Source organism: Cavenderia fasciculata (genome assembly GCF_000203815.1).
Source record: "Cavenderia fasciculata unplaced genomic scaffold Scf_ET2XIPL01COFD4-5, whole genome shotgun sequence".
Classification (NCBI taxonomy): Eukaryota; Evosea; class Eumycetozoa; order Acytosteliales; family Cavenderiaceae; genus Cavenderia; species Cavenderia fasciculata.
The window spans coordinates 318,563-336,485 of record NW_004457695.1 but is presented as its reverse complement, the minus strand read 5'-3'; the positions used below and the strand labels follow the sequence as shown (position 1 = coordinate 336,485).

Sequence of the window (17,923 nt, the reverse complement as noted above, 5' to 3'; positions counted from 1 at the left end):
TTATTTTCTTTCTTCTTTGATTGGCTGTGCCACAAGTAAATAAGATATTAATAATTAACCTACTACAACTAATACTATTACTATTATAACTAATACTACTAATACTACTAATATTACTACCTCTACACTCTTTTGAATTAATTAATAATGAACTGAAGACTTGTTATATTTGTAGTTGTTGTTCATTGCAATTTTAGCTACTAAATATTTAAGATTGACAGCCCCCCCCCCCCCTACTGCCCCCGATCAAAAAGGGTAGGTATGATGGGTTGTAACCCCCTGAATGTGATAGAGATAGAAGCAAATATTTGAGTTGCAACTCAAAATCAGCTGATTGGTGCTTGTTAACAGTTTCATGAATACGAATAGCGAGCTAACTTTTAACTTTTAACTTTTAAATTTACACTTTAATTAAAAAGATGAATAAAAGAAAAGTTGGGTTGTTGTTTGTGTTTGTTCAACATAATATTATTTTGTTTGGTCGATGTGATAATAATAATAATAATAAATTGTTGTCGCAAGGCTCGTCGTGCTTTTATTTACAAACTAATCGATCGAGCAAACTATACATATTGTCTTGTTTTGACCGACAGAAATGAGTGTTTGCACCATGTTTTTTGATTCCTTTTTCGCATTCCGATTTTTTTATTTTTTTTTATTTTTTCATTCTTTTTTTTTTTCGCCAACAACGACAAAAAGGTCTTCTCGGTTTTTGTATTAGTTTGATTCTCTCCAAATACTCTCGCTCTCAACTATTATATTTATTTATAGTAGTATTTTATTTTTAGGTATGTTTTTATTGTTCTACTCAACGTAGATTTAACAATAATAACAACAACAACAACAACAACAAATCACACCATCAGCAGCTCTATTATCTATCCTTATCATATCTTTTTTCTATTTTTGAAAACTAACATTCTCTCGTTCCTTTTACTTCTTTTCTATCCCTTTTCTCTCTACTCTCTTTCTTTCTTTCTTTTCTCTTTCTCTTTTTCTTTTTCTTTTATTTATATAATTATTTAACCCTAAAATATTATTAATAATAATAACAAAAAAAAATTATATTTACCAAAACAAACAAATAACTTCTTTGTTGTTTGAATGCATGTATGCATCGGTCACATATGAATAAAAAAACAAATAATATGCATTATTACTACCATTTTATGCTCCTATTTATTTATCGGCTGTCGGCGGTCGTTTTTTTATTACATACTCTTCTATGATTGAAATGATTATCATATTGACGTGACACGATACATCATCGACAAACACAAAACATACACACATACACATCTCTCATCACAACACATTCTCTATCATCATCATCATTGTACACCATCATCGTATGTGTCATGATCGATCATTGATTGATATGTTGTTGTTTGATTGCTCTGCTGTTGCTGTTGTTGTTTTACTTTTTATTTGTTTGTATCCTCTATCATTCAATTTGAATTATCGTCTGTTTATAATTCACTTTTATGAATGACCCCCTTGCACCCTTAAAATCGCACTTATGTTTACAATCTGGAATTTACTCTTCCATCCATTTTAAACAAAATGTTGTTGATCATTTGGTTTTGTTGCAACGATTGGTATCTTTTTTTTTTATTCTTGTATTTTCTACAATACACGAAAATATATTTGTTTTATTATTATTATTATTATATATATTTAAATGTTATTATTTATTCATCAATTTATGTTTTATTCAAAACAAACATTAAATTGATCTTTTATTGTTCATATATCTATTTAATTAATTATTTATTTCCCCAATTCAAATGGAACAATTAATTAAATAATTTAGACAAAAAAAACAAATAATCATTTAAAAAAGATTTTTAGTAGTTATTATTCCAACAATATACTTCTAAATTTCAAAACCTATATAATTACTTTCCCCACAACCTATTAGTGTAACATTTATTGTTTTTTTTTCCCAATCTGAAAATCAAGAAATCAATCAAAATGCCTTCCCCAGCAACCGCCTATAACAACCAACCAAAGAACAACAACATGCAAAAGAAAAGAAAGGTTGACGATGAAGACGAAGAAGAGCAAGTTGACGAGCTCGAGTACGAACAATCCAACATCAAGAAGCAACGTTTTGCCAACATTGCCAACAACAAAAATGATGATGACTCTGAAGAAGAAGAATCCTCTGCCTCCAAGCCATCTTCTGCCCCAGTTGAAGAAGAAGATGAAGAAAAGAAGAAGCTTTTGGTCAACATTGTAGCTGCCAACCCAGAAGAATGGAGACGTCTCAACAAGGTCCGTGTCGAAGGTGCCAGCAAGCCAGACCCATACCAAACCTTTGCCGACATTGAAATCCCACGTATCTTTGCTCACGCCTTTACCGGTTTCACCAATCCAACCGTCATCCAAGCCCAATCATGGCCAATCGTATTGAGCGGCAATGATATGGTCGGTGTCGCTGCCACTGGTTCCGGAAAGACCCTCGCTTTCATCTTGCCATCGTTGATGGAGATTATCAAGGTCCCCAAGCGTGGTTACGGTGCCACCCCACTCGCCCTCGTCATGGCTCCAACCCGTGAGTTGGCCAAGCAAATCGAAGACGTCGCCCGTACCGTCACCAAGGGCACCAGCATCCGTATGCTCTGTGTCTATGGTGGTGCTGGCAAGGGTCAACAAAACTCTGTCCTCCGTAGCGGTGTCGATTTGATCGTCGGTACCCCAGGTCGTCTCAATGATATCCTCACCCCACGTCATCTCTCTACCGTCAAGTTCCTCGTTCTCGATGAAGCCGATCGTATGTTGGATATGGGTTTCATGCCACAAATCGAGCGTATCATCCGTCAAATCCCAGAGCAACATCAAACTATGATGTTTTCTGCCACCTGGCCCAAGGAAGTCCAAGGTCTCTCGTCCAAGTTCCTCCGTAACCCACTCAAGCTCACTGTCGGTACCGGTGAATTGCAAGCCAACGTCAACGTCACTCAACACGTCATTGACAATGGTGCCTTCTCGCCAAACGAGATGTTTGAAGATCTCGGCAAGCGTGTCCAAGACATGCTCAAGTCACGTGAGGATCTCCTCATTATTTTCTGCAACACCAAGCGCAAGTGTGACCAAGTCTCCAACTTCCTCGACATGAAGCTCCAAATCACCTGCGGTGTCTTGCATTCTGGTCGTGAACAACCACAACGTGAGCGTTCGCTCCGTCAATTCCGTCACCATGAAATCAACGTCCTCGTCGCTACCGACGTTGCTGCTCGTGGTCTCGATATTCCAAAGGTCAAGGCTGTCATCAATCTCGATTTCCCACTCGGCATTGAAGATTACGTCCATCGTATTGGTCGTACCGGTCGTGCTGGTGCCAAGGGTGATGCCTACACTTACATCTCGCAAACCGACGACAACTTGGGCGCTCTCGTCCAAATCATGTTGCGTGCCGGTCAAACCGTTCCACAAAACCTCATGGAAATGGCCAAGTTCTCCAAGACTGGCAGAAACCGTTGGGACTTTAGCGGTGGTGCTGGCGGAGGCCGTGGTGGTCGTGGAAGAGGTTTCGGTGGAGGCCGTGGTGGAGGTAGAGGTGGAAGCAGATTCGGTGGAGGTGGTGGAAGCTACGGTGGAAACGACAGCGGAAACAGCGGTGGCTACAACAACAACGGAGGAGGTGACTCTTACGGTGGTGGTTACAACAACAACAACGGAGGTGGTGAAGGAGGTTTCCACCCAGGACGTAGCGGTAGTTTCAGAGGTAGAGGTGGAGGCCGTGGTGGAGGTCGTGGTGGTTTCAACAACAATCGTAATGGCGGTGGTGGTTTTGATGGTGGTAACAGCTCTTGGTAATCACATCAATCACATTGTCAATAATTCATATAAAAAAGCCAACCAATATATATATGCACAACACGAATATGCAACACGAAATCATCCAATCCATTTTTCCTCCCTTTTTACCTTTTTGTAAATAATAATATTATATTACAACCTACCCACTCGACACCATCCAACGCGAATTTGCCGACCCATTCACTAACCTTTTTCTTCCTTTTTGGAAGTCGATCAATCTAAAAATAAAACAAACAATATATCATCATTTTATAAAACAAATTTAATTTATTATTTATTTCTTTATTAATTTATTATTTAATTATTTCAAACTCTTTTTAACATTTTCAATTAGATTGTTGATGGTGCCATTTGAAATTTGTGATTGGTTGATATGTGGTTTGTTGAATTCAACATCAATTTGACCTTTGATTTGAATGGCAGTCATTGAATCGACACCATAATCTTTGAGTTTGGTGTCACCATTTAATAAATGTTTCTCGATTGACAATGTCTCTGAAATAAAGTCCAATATCTTGTTGTCTATTGATCCTGCACTTGCATCTAATAAACTACTATTGTTATTTGAGATATTCAAGAAATGGGAATAGAGGTGTTCGAGGTATGGTAGTTCAGAGACAACAAGATTGATTTGAAGGTCTGCACACATTAGATTGGTGATTGGTGTGGTTGTTTTGGCAAATGCACTTCTAAAGAAACCATTGACTACAGACAATGGCATCATGGTCATACCATAGGAAAGTAATACCATTCCAATACCCTTTTCAACAGCTGCTTTTCCAGCCTGTCCAATGCTACCCCATGCAATTGATGTCGCTTCCAATCCACGATCTCTTCTGTGTCTTGCCAAACTGTCGAGGAATGCATTTCCAATTGAATAGCCTAAACCATCCACTGTCACATACTGAGCAAAAGACGATAACATATGGAAGTGGTTCAGTTTCCAATCCAATTCTTCAAATAGATTGTGAAGATTAAATGCACCTGTTGCTTTACCTGACATTGCTGTATGATGTCTCTCCATATCAATGTCATCAGCTGCAATTGCCAAGTATGCATTTGCAAAGTGAATAACAGATGACACTGGTTTGATGGTTGGTATTCTTTGGTAAAGATCCAATATCGATGATTTGAGTTGATCATAATCTCCAATATCACATTGAACAAAGTGTAGTGTAATATGACTGTAATTCTTTCTAATTTCATTGACCAATAATTGAATTTCAAATTTGGCAGATGAATAAGTGATAACAATAATATCTCTTAGTTGGTTTGAATGTCTCATGATGTAACCAAGTGATTCTACTGCAATACCAGTCTGACCAGATATTAAAAGTGTTTCTCCAATACCTTCCAAATTGTAATGACTTCTTTCGACTGGTTTATGTGGTTGTAATATCATTGGATCAATGACATCTGTTTGAACATTTTCATAATCGATAACCACCTTTCCAATGTGTTTTCTTGATCGGAAATGGTCAAATGCTTGAAGGATTTGATGACTTGGGAACACTGTAATTGGAGGTAGCTCTAATCCTTCTCCTACCATTTTTTTAATCTTGTTGGGGATACTGATTTGGTTTTGTGAATACTGATATGTTAGGTAACCTTTGTCATAGTTGAGTGATCCCATATCGATATCTCGAGTTTGGGAGAATTGATCGACTGACAAGTCAATAACCACACCATTCTTTGAGAGGCATTTGAAATTATCTTGCATTCTTGTATAGTCTAATGTGTTGATGACATAATTGACTCCTTTGCCTTTGGTAAGTTCCATGATAGTTTCAGTAAAGTTATCATATTCTAAAATAGCAGTGATAAATGAACCACCATAATGTTTTTCAAGGTATGATTTCTTTTCTTCTGATCCAACAGTTACAAATATATTTCCAGTATGTTTTTTGAATTTTAAAAGGTTTAACATTCCCAATCCAACACCACCTGTTGCACTGTGAATGAGAATAGATTCTGAGTATTCAATATTTGCCTTTTTGAATAATACAGTGTAGGCGGTTCCCATTGATAGTGGCAATGATGCTGCTTCAACAAATGATAATTCTTTTGGTTTTAAAACAATCATATCTTCAAAGGTTACTGTCGACGAAGCAAAACCAGCAGAAATACCATAAACCTCATCGCCAACTTTGAATTTTGTAACTTTTGATCCTATTCTCGTCACAATACCTGATGAATCTTGACCGATTGGTGGATTATTACCAAGTGGAATTATTTTTTGATCAACTTTACCTAGATATGAAAGAAAATATTAATTTTTTTGAAAATTAAACAAAAAAGACTAAAAACATACCTTCTAAAATCATTAAATCTTTAAAATTGATAGATGCTGCTTTGACTTGGAATTCTACCTCGTCATCCAATAATATTTCATTCTTTTGCTTGAAATGATACTTGTTGTCAACTTGGAAATTAACTTTCATATCCTTTGAATCTGAAACTATAAACTTTGGATCCAACTTTAATAATTGAGGAGTTACAACTATTCTTTCCACCAATATATTATTTTGACAGAGTTTAAGATCACTCTCTCCAAGATATTCAGAGTTGGAACATTGTAATATCTGTTCAAGTGATACTTGATTACAACTATCATTGTCCAAGATGATTGTCACAGAGTCAAAGTGGAACATTTCACCTCTTACTTTTTTACCATATTCCTTGGCAATGGTACCAAGACAATGATTTAATTGACCAGCTATCAATGTTATTAATTTGATTGGTAATTGTTCTTTTCTGATGATTTGATGTAATCTGATCAGTTGCATCGATTTAAGCTCGAGATTCGATGAATTCATTTCTTCCAATGATTCCAAATAGATTATTCCAACTTTGTTACAACCATCTATACTATCATATGATATAGATTCTATTAATGATTGATATTTACATTCATCCATTATATCATCATTTGAAAAGAAACTGATTTTCTTGGCAACTGAGCCCATTGATGATTGTTGGATTAATCTTGTTGCTATTGATGAAGAGGAAAGGGAAGGGGATGGAGTGATAAATAATAAATTATCAAACTTTTAAATATTAGATTCAAAGACACTTGGTTTTCTTCCAAGCAATACAATTTCATCTTGCGATCCAATATTATTTGTGTTATGAGTAATATTGAGTTGTTGATCTTTGAAAATATTATTGATTGGTTCCATCATATTATCATCGATGATGAGTGTTGATTCATTATTTGATGTAGTGTTGATGATGACAAGTTGACCATTTGGATTTAATAATCTTTCAAATTCACCTAACCATTTGATTGTTTTCAGTGATGTATTCCAAAGTTGATAGAATTAAATCAAAACTGGTCGAAAGGAATCCTTGATCCGTTAATGATCGAGATTTGTTGATTTCTGGATACGATTTAATCAACAGATTATCTTTTTGAAGATAAATCGATAGAGTATCGTCATGTGTGATAAAATCAATGATCGTGTTGGGATTTGAATCCAAAAGTGAATACATCTTATCGACAAGGTCAATGGTAAGACGATAATTGAATCCAAAATCGATTATTCTAATTATTCTGTGAGATGCCGATCCTGACTTCAAGAATGCTTCGAAATATCCAATTATTTCTGCCAGGGGTGAAGCAATTGTTGTTGATGGTGCATTTTTGGGTTGCCAAATAGCTTGTTTGATATGTTTGGCTGGATCCTTGGCATGGTGGTCTTTTAATACTTTAGTCAAAGATGTGCATACCATTTCTCCACATTTGATCACAGTATTTCCATCTCGATCAATAATATCCATTGATTGATTAAATTCATTTCCTCTCTGTGGATTGGCAAGTTTGTGTTTGGTCGCCATAAACAATGAGTGACATGGATGTTTTGGAATGTTATTAGAGTAGATATGGAAATCTTTAACTCTGTCAAATACAACTTCACATTTTTGATGTTCACCTCTAAATGTTACAATGGAGGAGTGAACAAGACAATCCAAAACTGATGCATTTAAAACTGTATTTGATTCTTCAAAATGGTTTCTTGGTTTGCATTCAATCTCTGACAAGATTTTACCATCTTCGCTAAATGATATTTGTTTGGTTCTTCTGAATGTTTCTCCATACATTAATCCCAATTTGGTCAATTTTTGATAAACTTCAGTTGTATTCATCGTTGCAATATTGAATGTTTGTTGTCTTAATTTATCAACACTTGAATAGTCGTTGGTTGGATTAATTGGATTGTTGATTGATAGACGACCAACAGCAGATTTAATCCACTTTCCAAGTTTATCATCATAGTATTGGAATGTTGCTTGGTATTCAATCGATGATGATTGTGAAAATGTTGATTTGAGTTGACATGGAGCTCCTTCTTTGAGGAAGAATGGTGCAATAAATTGGAGGTGGTGGATGTGTATGTCTTTGTTTGGGAATGCATTGATTATGTTTTCAATGTATCCAGCTCCTGGGAATAAATATTTCCCTTTTACTTTGTGACCTTTTAAATATTGATATGATGGTCGGTTGCATCAATCGACTCCCCAGACCTCGCACAATTTTCGATTTTTACTTTAATATTTTTTAATTAAATTAATAAAATGTAGGAAAGGAACAAGTATATACCAAATCTGATTACTTTACATGATAGTGCTCAGATTAAACTTGGTTGAGCGTAAAATATTTGTTCAAATCAAAAGAAATTGTGATAGTATTTTATTTCATAAAAAATAGTATACTAGGTTTTTTTACATCAATGTTATTTTAAATAGATTAGGTGCTGGAAGAAGGGAACAAAAGGATTATGATTCTACAAATGTAGGAATATTCTTTTTTCGAGAAATGGTGAAATATACCTAAAAACGAGACTTAGATAGGTGATCGTTATGAGAGATAAAAATAGGTCATATTTTATTTTTTTTTATTAAAACTTTCTTTGTGTATCACTAGACAAATAGATCCATCGATTGGTATATTTCTATCAAAATAAAATAAAAACCTTGTTGTACGATAATAAGCTGAAAGTAACTACTTGCAAACCCGCCAAAAAAAACTTAGTTTAAAATTTAAATACATATACACAAAGTTTTGTATAGATTTTTTTACTTATTATTACTCAGCTTTTTATCTATACAATGCCGAATAAGAGAAAACCAATTCAACAACAAGTAGATGGTACAGATGGACAGCCAATCAAGCATACTAAGGTACCAAGAGGAGAAGAATTTATAGAGTAAGCATGATAGTAACATTTTCATCTTATAAAAATCACTAACTTTAGTCAACAGGTTTGAAGAGAGGATGAATATACATCGACATAGGTGGAAGCGTGTTCCAACATCATCTGAACCTCTCGATTATTTCAGGAGCATGATTACAAAGAGCATTGTCAAGGAAATTGTGCTTTTCAGCAACCGTACAGATGCATTTTGTCAAGATAAACCAAAGCTTAACGTATTTGAAGTATACAATTACTTTGCTTTGGTGTTTACATCTATAACCCTTGGAATAGATAATAACACAGAACTGTTTACTACTGGAACATGGTCATACAATTACCCATTCAAGGGAGAATCTCTTCCCAAGTCCAGATGGGAGCTTATTCACCCCAACATCTACATCCCCATCGACATATTTGTTAATATGCTTCAAGCCAACTTCAAAAGACACATAGACCCTGGTACTTTTCTCACAGTCGACGAATCAAGGATCAAAGCATAGCCTAGAGATAAAGATCTACTCAGTTTTAACAAAGACAAACCAGAGAAGTGGGCCATAGAGTACAACACCCTTTCAGATACCAAGACAAGGTACTTGTTAGCTATGATACCAAGCAAGGAATACAATGGAGAGACAAGTTTTCAAAAACTAGTTGAATCTGTTAAACTAGACACCAAAAAGGACTATCATATAACAGCTGACAGCAAGTTCTCCACACTAAACCAAATAAGTTACTTGGAAAGAAATGGAATGTATGGAACGCTTTGTATTAAAGCAGATAGACTCCCATCGGAAGTATGGAAAGTAGGAATCATTGTTGGGCTGCCCCAATGGAAGTCAAGATTTGCTTTCAAGGGTGCCACTATCGCCGCTGGCTATCACAGAAACAAGGTGATGAGATTAGCGACAAATTCTTTTAAGATGAAGTCGTCCAAAACCAGGGTAACGTCAGTAGGTAGAAGTCTTATACTTAATCGCTATGATGATACCAAGAGAGCGCTCGATCAATTCAACCAGTTGGCTACCTACTTTTGGCACAACCATCCACACTCGTCCACTGACCAAAGCCAATTCCTTGGACTTCTTATGTATGCTGTCACAAATGCATATATTATGTATATTTAATGTAGAGAGTCACCTGGATCACAGGGAGTTCATTAGAACACTTGCTACGTCTTTAGTCAAAGAATATCGTTTACCCAAGTAAAGCATACCATTTATAAGCTGCCGCGTAAAATCTCACACCAAATTGTAAAAACCTTCTCCACACCATATTTTTCACTAAAACCAACCTTTCTTGATGTATAAATGTAAATAACAAATAATATAACCGATCTTTAATGCTTTAGATATATTTGGGTCTCACATAATCTTACCCTGAAATAGCCTTTTCTCTATCTCAAATTTTTTGTACTTTTAAATATCATTAATATCTCTTTTATTTCAAGTTTAAAAATCTATCCTAGAAAAAATATAGTCCTTCAACTGTAGTATATGATACATTGTTCAGTTTTGTTTGTTTGATACATCTATCCCATATAAAGATATGCATCTTTCAAAACCACCCTACAAAATTTTGTGAGACGAATATCTTCGACATTTAAAGAATTTCTCCCCAACCATTAAACATTAACATAGACCACTCCGAGTATTATAAGTTCATCTTACTTGATTTACTTGTTCATTGATACTTTACAATCTTTATTTAAAGTATTAAGGAAATAAAAAAAAAAAAACTCAAAATCTGCGAGGTATGAGGGGTCGATGTTTGATAGCTATTGAGTGATTCACTGTCACAATGACCAAGTAGAGTCGTTGACAGTCCTCCAAGTCTAATCTTTCTGTATGCTTCCTGCTCTTCCAACAAATATTCAGTATCCCATTGATATCTTGGAAGATATCTTGTTCTATTCTTCCATTCACTGTTGTTTTCCAATGGGAGTTGATTTGAAAAATCAACACCAACACCACCAAAGTAGAGTTGAGAGAGACATGATTGAATTGATTCAATTTCATCTTTCTTTTTGTTGAGTGGTGATTGAATATTGCTTCCTTGTGGCAGTAATGATTTCAAATAGAATGATAGTGTTGAATGTGGTGCAATCTCTAAATAAATATATTGATTGCCATCATTCTTTGTGAAATCAACTATATTATTGATTGTTTGTTGGAATAATACTGGTTGTCTGAGATTATCATAAATGTATTGAGCATCCAACTGTGATGATATAATGATTCGTTGTGAGGTTGTTGTTGAAAAGTATGGCATCGTTGGTTTGTATGATTGGTATTCAATGTTGTTAAGGGTTTTGAATATGAATTCCTTTGTTTCAATTTGTGATGATGAATGGAATGCACATGGTGTACCAAGGAATGCACTGAATATATTATCATTCTTGAGTTGTTGGTCGATTAATTTGAGTTGATCTTCATTTCCAGCCAATACAATTGATTCAGCTGAGTTGTAACATGCCAACTCGATTGAATCATATTGTGATGATGATTGTTGGAATCTCTCTTTGAATTTATCATAAGACAGGGATACAGCCAACATTCTTCCACTTCCAATAGTTTCATTTTGAGCAACACTTCTCAAATATACAATTCTAACAGCTTCTTCCAATGATAATATTCCTGAACACCATGCTGCTGTTATATCTCCAAAACTAAATTAAAAATAATAATTAAATTAGTACAAAAAAATAACAATTATAAATAAATTAATAATAAATACCTATGACCAACAACGATTGATGGAGTGATTCCAAAATGATGATATAATTGAACCAATGCAACTTGAATGATAAATGTTGCTGGTTGTGCAAGTATTGGGTGGTGTATCTCTTTATCATTACTCTTTCTTAATCGATCAATGATTGAATATTGATAGTGATGAGATAGTAATCTATCGACAGTGTCAACTGATTTACGGAATATTGGACATTGTTGATACAATCTATCACCCATTCCACTCCATTGTGCTCCTTGTCCACAAAATACCATCACTATCGATGTCTTTGGTGTGCTGTTCAATTGTGCCATACTTGAAACATAACTTTGTTGTTTATCAAAGGTCAACGTTGATTCTGATGAGAATGATTCCCAATCTTTGGCAATGATAACCTTTTTACAAGTTGGATGGTTGGTTTTGGATTGTGATTGATATCTAACAAAATCTTCAAATGTCATCTTGTTGCGATACGATTCAACATTACTCTTGATCATATTGATATATGAATCAATTGATTTTTGACTGTTTGATGAGAATGGAATTAAATAGCCTGGGACTGGTGGTGTTTGATGACCTAAAATAAAAAGAGATATAATAAATAAAAATTATAAATAAATGAAATTTTAATAACATACTTTGTTTGGTATCCATATCGACAATATTATTATCTGGAGCTATATATTCTTGAAGTATGATATGAGCATTTGAACCAGTCAGTCCAAACGAGTTAATACCCATTCGAATGATTCTTCCATCATCTGGGAATGCTTCATTCTCCAATACAATCTTGATCTCTCCGTTTAATAGGTTGATCTTTGGGTTGAGTTTGTTGAAATTGATATTCTTGATCAACATTCTATTCTTGAGCATCATTGCACATTTGATGAGTGATGCAACACCTGCTGTACTTTCAATGTGTCCAATATTACTTTTGACTGATCCAATTCGAAGCGGGTTGCATTGGCTGTGTGATCCTGCAAATACTCGAGATATTGATTCAATTTCCAGTGGGTCTCCTGTCGGTGTCCCAGTACCATGACATTCAACGTAATAGATATCTGATGGTGATAGTCCGGTTTTGTTGAGTGCATTGAGTGTGTTTGCATGTTGAGCTGCCGAGGAGGGAGCAGTTGGTGAATTCTTTTCCCAGTTACCATCTACGTTGCTACTTCCACCTTTGATGACACAATAAATATTATCATTGTCCTCGATTGCTTTTGACAGTCTCTTGAGAACAACGACACCAACACCTTCACCACGAACATAGCCGTCGGCTGATTCATCAAATGTTGCACACTTTCCTGCCTTTCCAATCATATTCATTCCAGTGAATTGAATGGATGACTTTGGTTCAATGAAAGCATTGACTCCACCACATATTGATAAATCACTTTCACCTTTAAGGATGGTATCAATACCTTGTAGTACTGCAATGAGTGACGATGAACATGCAGTGTCAATTGAAAGTGATTGACCACGGAAGTCATAACAATACGATGCTTTGATTGATGAGTCTGATCTCATTGACTTGACTTGAGGAATCATTGTAGCGAGATCTTGAGCCAGCATGTGGTGATTGGCATCAAACATTTGACCGAGAAATACTGATGTATTTGAACCTCTTATCGATGCAGGATCGATATGTGAATCTTCTAAAGCTTCCCAAAGTACCGAGAGATAGAGACGTACTTGAGGATCGATTGAAGCGGCTTCTTTACCAAGCATACCAAAGAAATGGTTGTCAAAGTGAGTCCACTCTTTCATGTCCAAGAAGCCAGCACGATCAGTAGCAATGTAACCTTGATCGACATATGATCTTGACCACCTATCATCAGTCATCTTTGAGATACCATCCAAACCACCGAGTAACTGCTCATAGAATTGTTGTGGTGTTCTCGATCCACCTGGTAGTCTGCAACCGATACCGACGATTGCAATGCCTTGGTCCTTCAAAGGAATAGTTTGAGTGTCTATCATAATAGTTGTAATAATTTAAATAATAATTTATGAATGATAAATAACTCAAAAATTATCAAAAGAATACACTGTTTTTTATTAGTTGTCGATTTGCTGTACAATCTCAAACCACTTTCTTGCACAATAATTGTTTATGAAAACTATGTATCAATTACCATATGACAAATGACTAATTAATTCAAATATTTATTTATTTTAATATTATCTTTATCAATAATATCTATCTATCTGTAATAATTCGTAATGAATGAATATCATTAATTAATTTATTTCAAACTCTTTTTAACACTTTCAATAATTGAATTAATAGTTCCATTAGAAATATGTGATTGGTTGAGGATGTGTGGTTTGTTAAACTCTACTTCAATTTGACCTTTGATTTGAATGGCAGTCATTGAATCGACACCATAATCTTTGAGTTTGGTGTCACCGTTGAGTAAATGTTTCTCGATTGATAGTGTCTCTGAAATAAAGTCTAATATCTTGTTGTCTATTGATCCTGCACTTGCATCTAATTGGTTACCATTGTTGTTACTAGAGATATTTAAATAGTGAGCATAGACATGTTCTAGATATGGTAATTCAGAGACAAGACTTTTAGGTTGAACATCTGCACAAATTAGATTGGTGATTGGTGTGGTTTTGTTGATAAATGAACTTCTAAATATACCATAGATTGCTGACAATGGCATCATTGCTAGACCAAATGAATGTAACACCAAACCAACACCTCTATCAGATGCTACTTTTCCAGTTTGTCCAATACTTCCCCAATTGACAGAGGTTGAATTCAGTCCGCGTTCTCTTCTATGTCTTGCCAATCCATCAAGGAATGCATTTCCAATTGAATAACTCAAACCATCGACTGGAATATATTGAGCAATCGATGATAACATGTGGAAATGGTTTAGTTTCCAATCTAGTTCTACAAATAGATTGTGAAGATTAAATGCACCTGTTGCTTTACCTGACATCGCTGTATGATGTCTCTCCATATCAATATCATCAGCTTTAATGGTCATATATGTATTGGCACAATGAATGACTACAGACACTGGCTTGATGGTTGGTATTCTTTGGTAAAGATCCAATATCGATGATTTGAGTTGATCATAATCTCCAATATCACATTGAACAAAGTGTAGTGTAATATGACTGTAATTCTTTCTAATTTCATTGACCAATAATTGAATTTCAAATTTGGCAGATGAATATGTGACAACAATAATATCTCTTAGTTGCGTTGAATGTTTAACGAGATATCCAAGTGATTCTACTGCAATACCAGTCTGACCAGATATTAAAAGTGTTTCTCCAATACCTTCCAAATTGTAATGACTTTTTTCCAATGGTTTATGTGGTTGTGATAACATTGGATCAATGACATCTGTTTGAACATTTTCAAAGTCAATAACAACCTTTCCAATATGTTTTCTTGAACGGACATGGTCAAATGCTTGAACAATTTGGTTGCTCTGGAAAATGGTGATCGGAGGTAGTTGTAATCCTTCTCCTACCATTTTTTTAATCTTGTTGTGGATATTCATTTGTTTACGTGAAAAGTGGTATGTTAGGTAACCTTTGTCATAGTTGAGTGATCCCATATCGATATCTCGAACTTGGAAGAATTGATCGACTGACAAGTCAATAACCACACCATTTTCTGAAAGGCATTTGAAATTATCTTGCATTCTTGTATAGTCTAATGTGTTGATGACATAATTGACTCCATTACCTTTGGTAAGTTCCATGATAGTTTCAGAGAAGCTGTCATACTCTAAAATAGCAGTGATAAATGAACCATAATGTTTTTCAAGGTATGATTTCTTTTCTTCTGATCCAACAGTTACAAATATATTTCCAGTATGTTTTTTGAATTTTAAAAGGTTTAACATTCCCAATCCAACACCACCTGTTGCACTGTGAATGAGAATAGATTCTGAGCATTCAATATTTGCCTTTTTGAATAGTACCAAACAAGCAGTTCCCATTGACAATGGTAATGATGCTGCTTCAACAAATGATAGTTCTTTTGGTTTTGAAACAATCATATCTTCAAAGGTTACTGTTGATGAAGCAAAACCAACAGAATTACCATAAACCTCATCACCAACTTTGAATTTTGTAACTTTTGATCCTATTCTTGTTACAATACCTGATGAATCTGTACCAAGTGGTGGATTGTATGTATCACCAATTGGGAATAATCTTTGATCTACTTTGCCTATTAAATATGATTAATTTCAATATTAGTATTTGATATTTTAAAATTAATTTTTTTTTTTAATACGACTAAAAACATACCTTCTAAAATCATTAAATCTTTAAAATTGATAGATGCTGCTTTGACTTGGAATTCTACCTCGTCATCCAATAACATTTCATTCTTTTGTCTGATATGATACTTGTTGTCCATTTCAAATATTAATTTCATATCTTGGGTGTTAGTCGAAAGTTTTGGATCCAATTCTAATAATTGAGGAGATTCAATTATTCTTTCAACCAATAGTTGAATATCTTGATTATTTTGACATAGTTTAAGATCACTCTCTCCAATGTATTCAGAGTTTGAACATTGTAGAATATGTTCAAGTGATACTTGATTAAAACTATCATTGCCATCTAAAATGATTGTCACAGAGTCAAAGTGGAAGGTTTCACCTCTTGATTTTGAGCCATATTCTCTTGGAATCACTCTGAGACAATGATTTAATTGACCAGCTATCAATGTTATTAATTTGATTGGTAGTTGTTCCTTTCTGATGATTTGATGTAATCTGATGAGTTGCATCGATTTGAGTTCAAGATTCGATGAGTTCATTTCTTCCAATGATTCCAAATAGATTATTCCAACTTTGTTACAACCATCTACACTATCATATGATATAGATTCTAATAATGATTGATATTTACATTCATCCATTATATCATCATTTGAAAAGAAACTGATTTTCTTGGCAACAAATGTTGTTGATGATTGTTGAATTAATCTTGTTGCAATTGATGAAGAGGATGGGGAAGATGGAGTGATAAATAATAAATTATCAAACTTGGCAATATTGACTTCTTCAACACTTGGTTTTCTTCCAATCAATACAATTTCATCAGGTGATTGTATATTATAATTACTATGAGTAATATTGAGTTGTTGATCTTTGAAAATATTATTGATTGGTTCCATCATATTATCATCGATGATGAGTGTTGATTCATTATTTGATGTAGTGTTGATGATGACAAGTTGACCATTTGGATTTAATAATCTTTCAAATTCACCAACCATTTGATTGTTTTCAGTGATGTATTCCAAAGTTGATAGAATTAAATCAAAACTAGTTGAAAGGAATCCTTGATCCGTTAATGATCTGGTCGTATTGATTTCTGGATACGATTTAATCAACAGATTATCTTTTTGAAGATAAATCGATAGAGTGCTATCATGTGTGATAAAATCAATGATCGTGTTGGGATTGGACTCTAAAAATGAATGAATACTATTGACGAGATCTATTGTGATACCATAGTGGAATCCAAAATCGAGTATTCTGATGATTCTGTGAGAGGTCGATGCTGATTCCAAGAATGTTCCAAAATATTTGATAGTGTCTAGAGGTAAAGCAATTGTTGATGGTGCATTTTTGGGTTGCCAAATAGCTTGTTTGACAAATTTAGATGGATGTTTGGCATGATGTACTTTTAATACTTTTGTCAACGATGTGCATACCATTTCTCCACATTTGATCACTGTATTTCCATCTCGATCAATAATATCCATTGATTGTTTAAATTCATTTCCTTTTTGAGGATTGACGGTTTCATGTTTGGTTGTAATAAACAATGAGTGACATGGATGGTTTGGAATATTATTAGAGTAGATGTGGAAATCTTTGACTCTATCAAATACAACTTCACACTTTTGATGTTCACCTCTAAATGTTACAATACAAGAATGTAATAGGCAATCCAAAACTGATGCATTTAAAACTGTATTTGATTCTTCAAAATGGTTTCTTGATTTGCATTCAATCTCTGACAAGATTTTACCATCTTTGTTGAATGATATTTTGTTGGTTCTTCTGAACGTTTCTCCATACAATAACCCCAATTTAGTTAACTTTTGATAAACTTCAGTTGTATTCATCGTTGCAATATTGAATGTTTGTTGTCTTAATTGATCCACGCTTTGATGATTAATT

The 17,923-nt window shown here is 34.4% G+C and overlaps 3 protein-coding genes across 3 annotated transcripts; 1 reads left to right on the top strand and 2 right to left on the bottom strand.

Moving 5' to 3' along the window:
- Positions 1-1,974: 1,974 nt before the first annotated feature.
- On the top strand, positions 1,975-3,822 carry DFA_07703 (putative RNA helicase; the record flags this gene model as incomplete). The annotated part of the gene is made up of 1 exon (XM_004355147.1): positions 1,975-3,822. The coding sequence occupies one exon, from the start codon at positions 1,975-1,977 to the stop codon at positions 3,820-3,822; it is 1,848 nt and encodes a 615-aa protein (XP_004355199.1).
- Positions 3,823-3,903: 81 nt separating this feature from the next.
- Positions 3,904-13,727, bottom strand: pks25 (putative polyketide synthase; the record flags this gene model as incomplete). The annotated part of the gene is made up of 8 exons (XM_004355146.1): positions 3,904-3,933; positions 3,969-4,043; positions 4,148-6,075; positions 6,137-6,872; positions 7,105-8,300; positions 10,757-11,685; positions 11,754-12,324; positions 12,386-13,727. 8 exons carry the CDS (start codon positions 13,725-13,727, stop codon positions 3,904-3,906), a joined length of 6,807 nt encoding a protein of 2,268 aa, XP_004355198.1.
- Positions 13,728-13,993: 266 nt separating this feature from the next.
- Positions 13,994-17,868, bottom strand: DFA_07701 (polyketide synthase; the record flags this gene model as incomplete). Its single annotated transcript, XM_004355145.1, has 2 exons — positions 13,994-15,951; positions 16,032-17,868. The coding sequence occupies 2 exons, from the start codon at positions 17,866-17,868 to the stop codon at positions 13,994-13,996; spliced, it is 3,795 nt and encodes a 1,264-aa protein (XP_004355197.1).
- Positions 17,869-17,923: the final 55 nt, after the last annotated feature.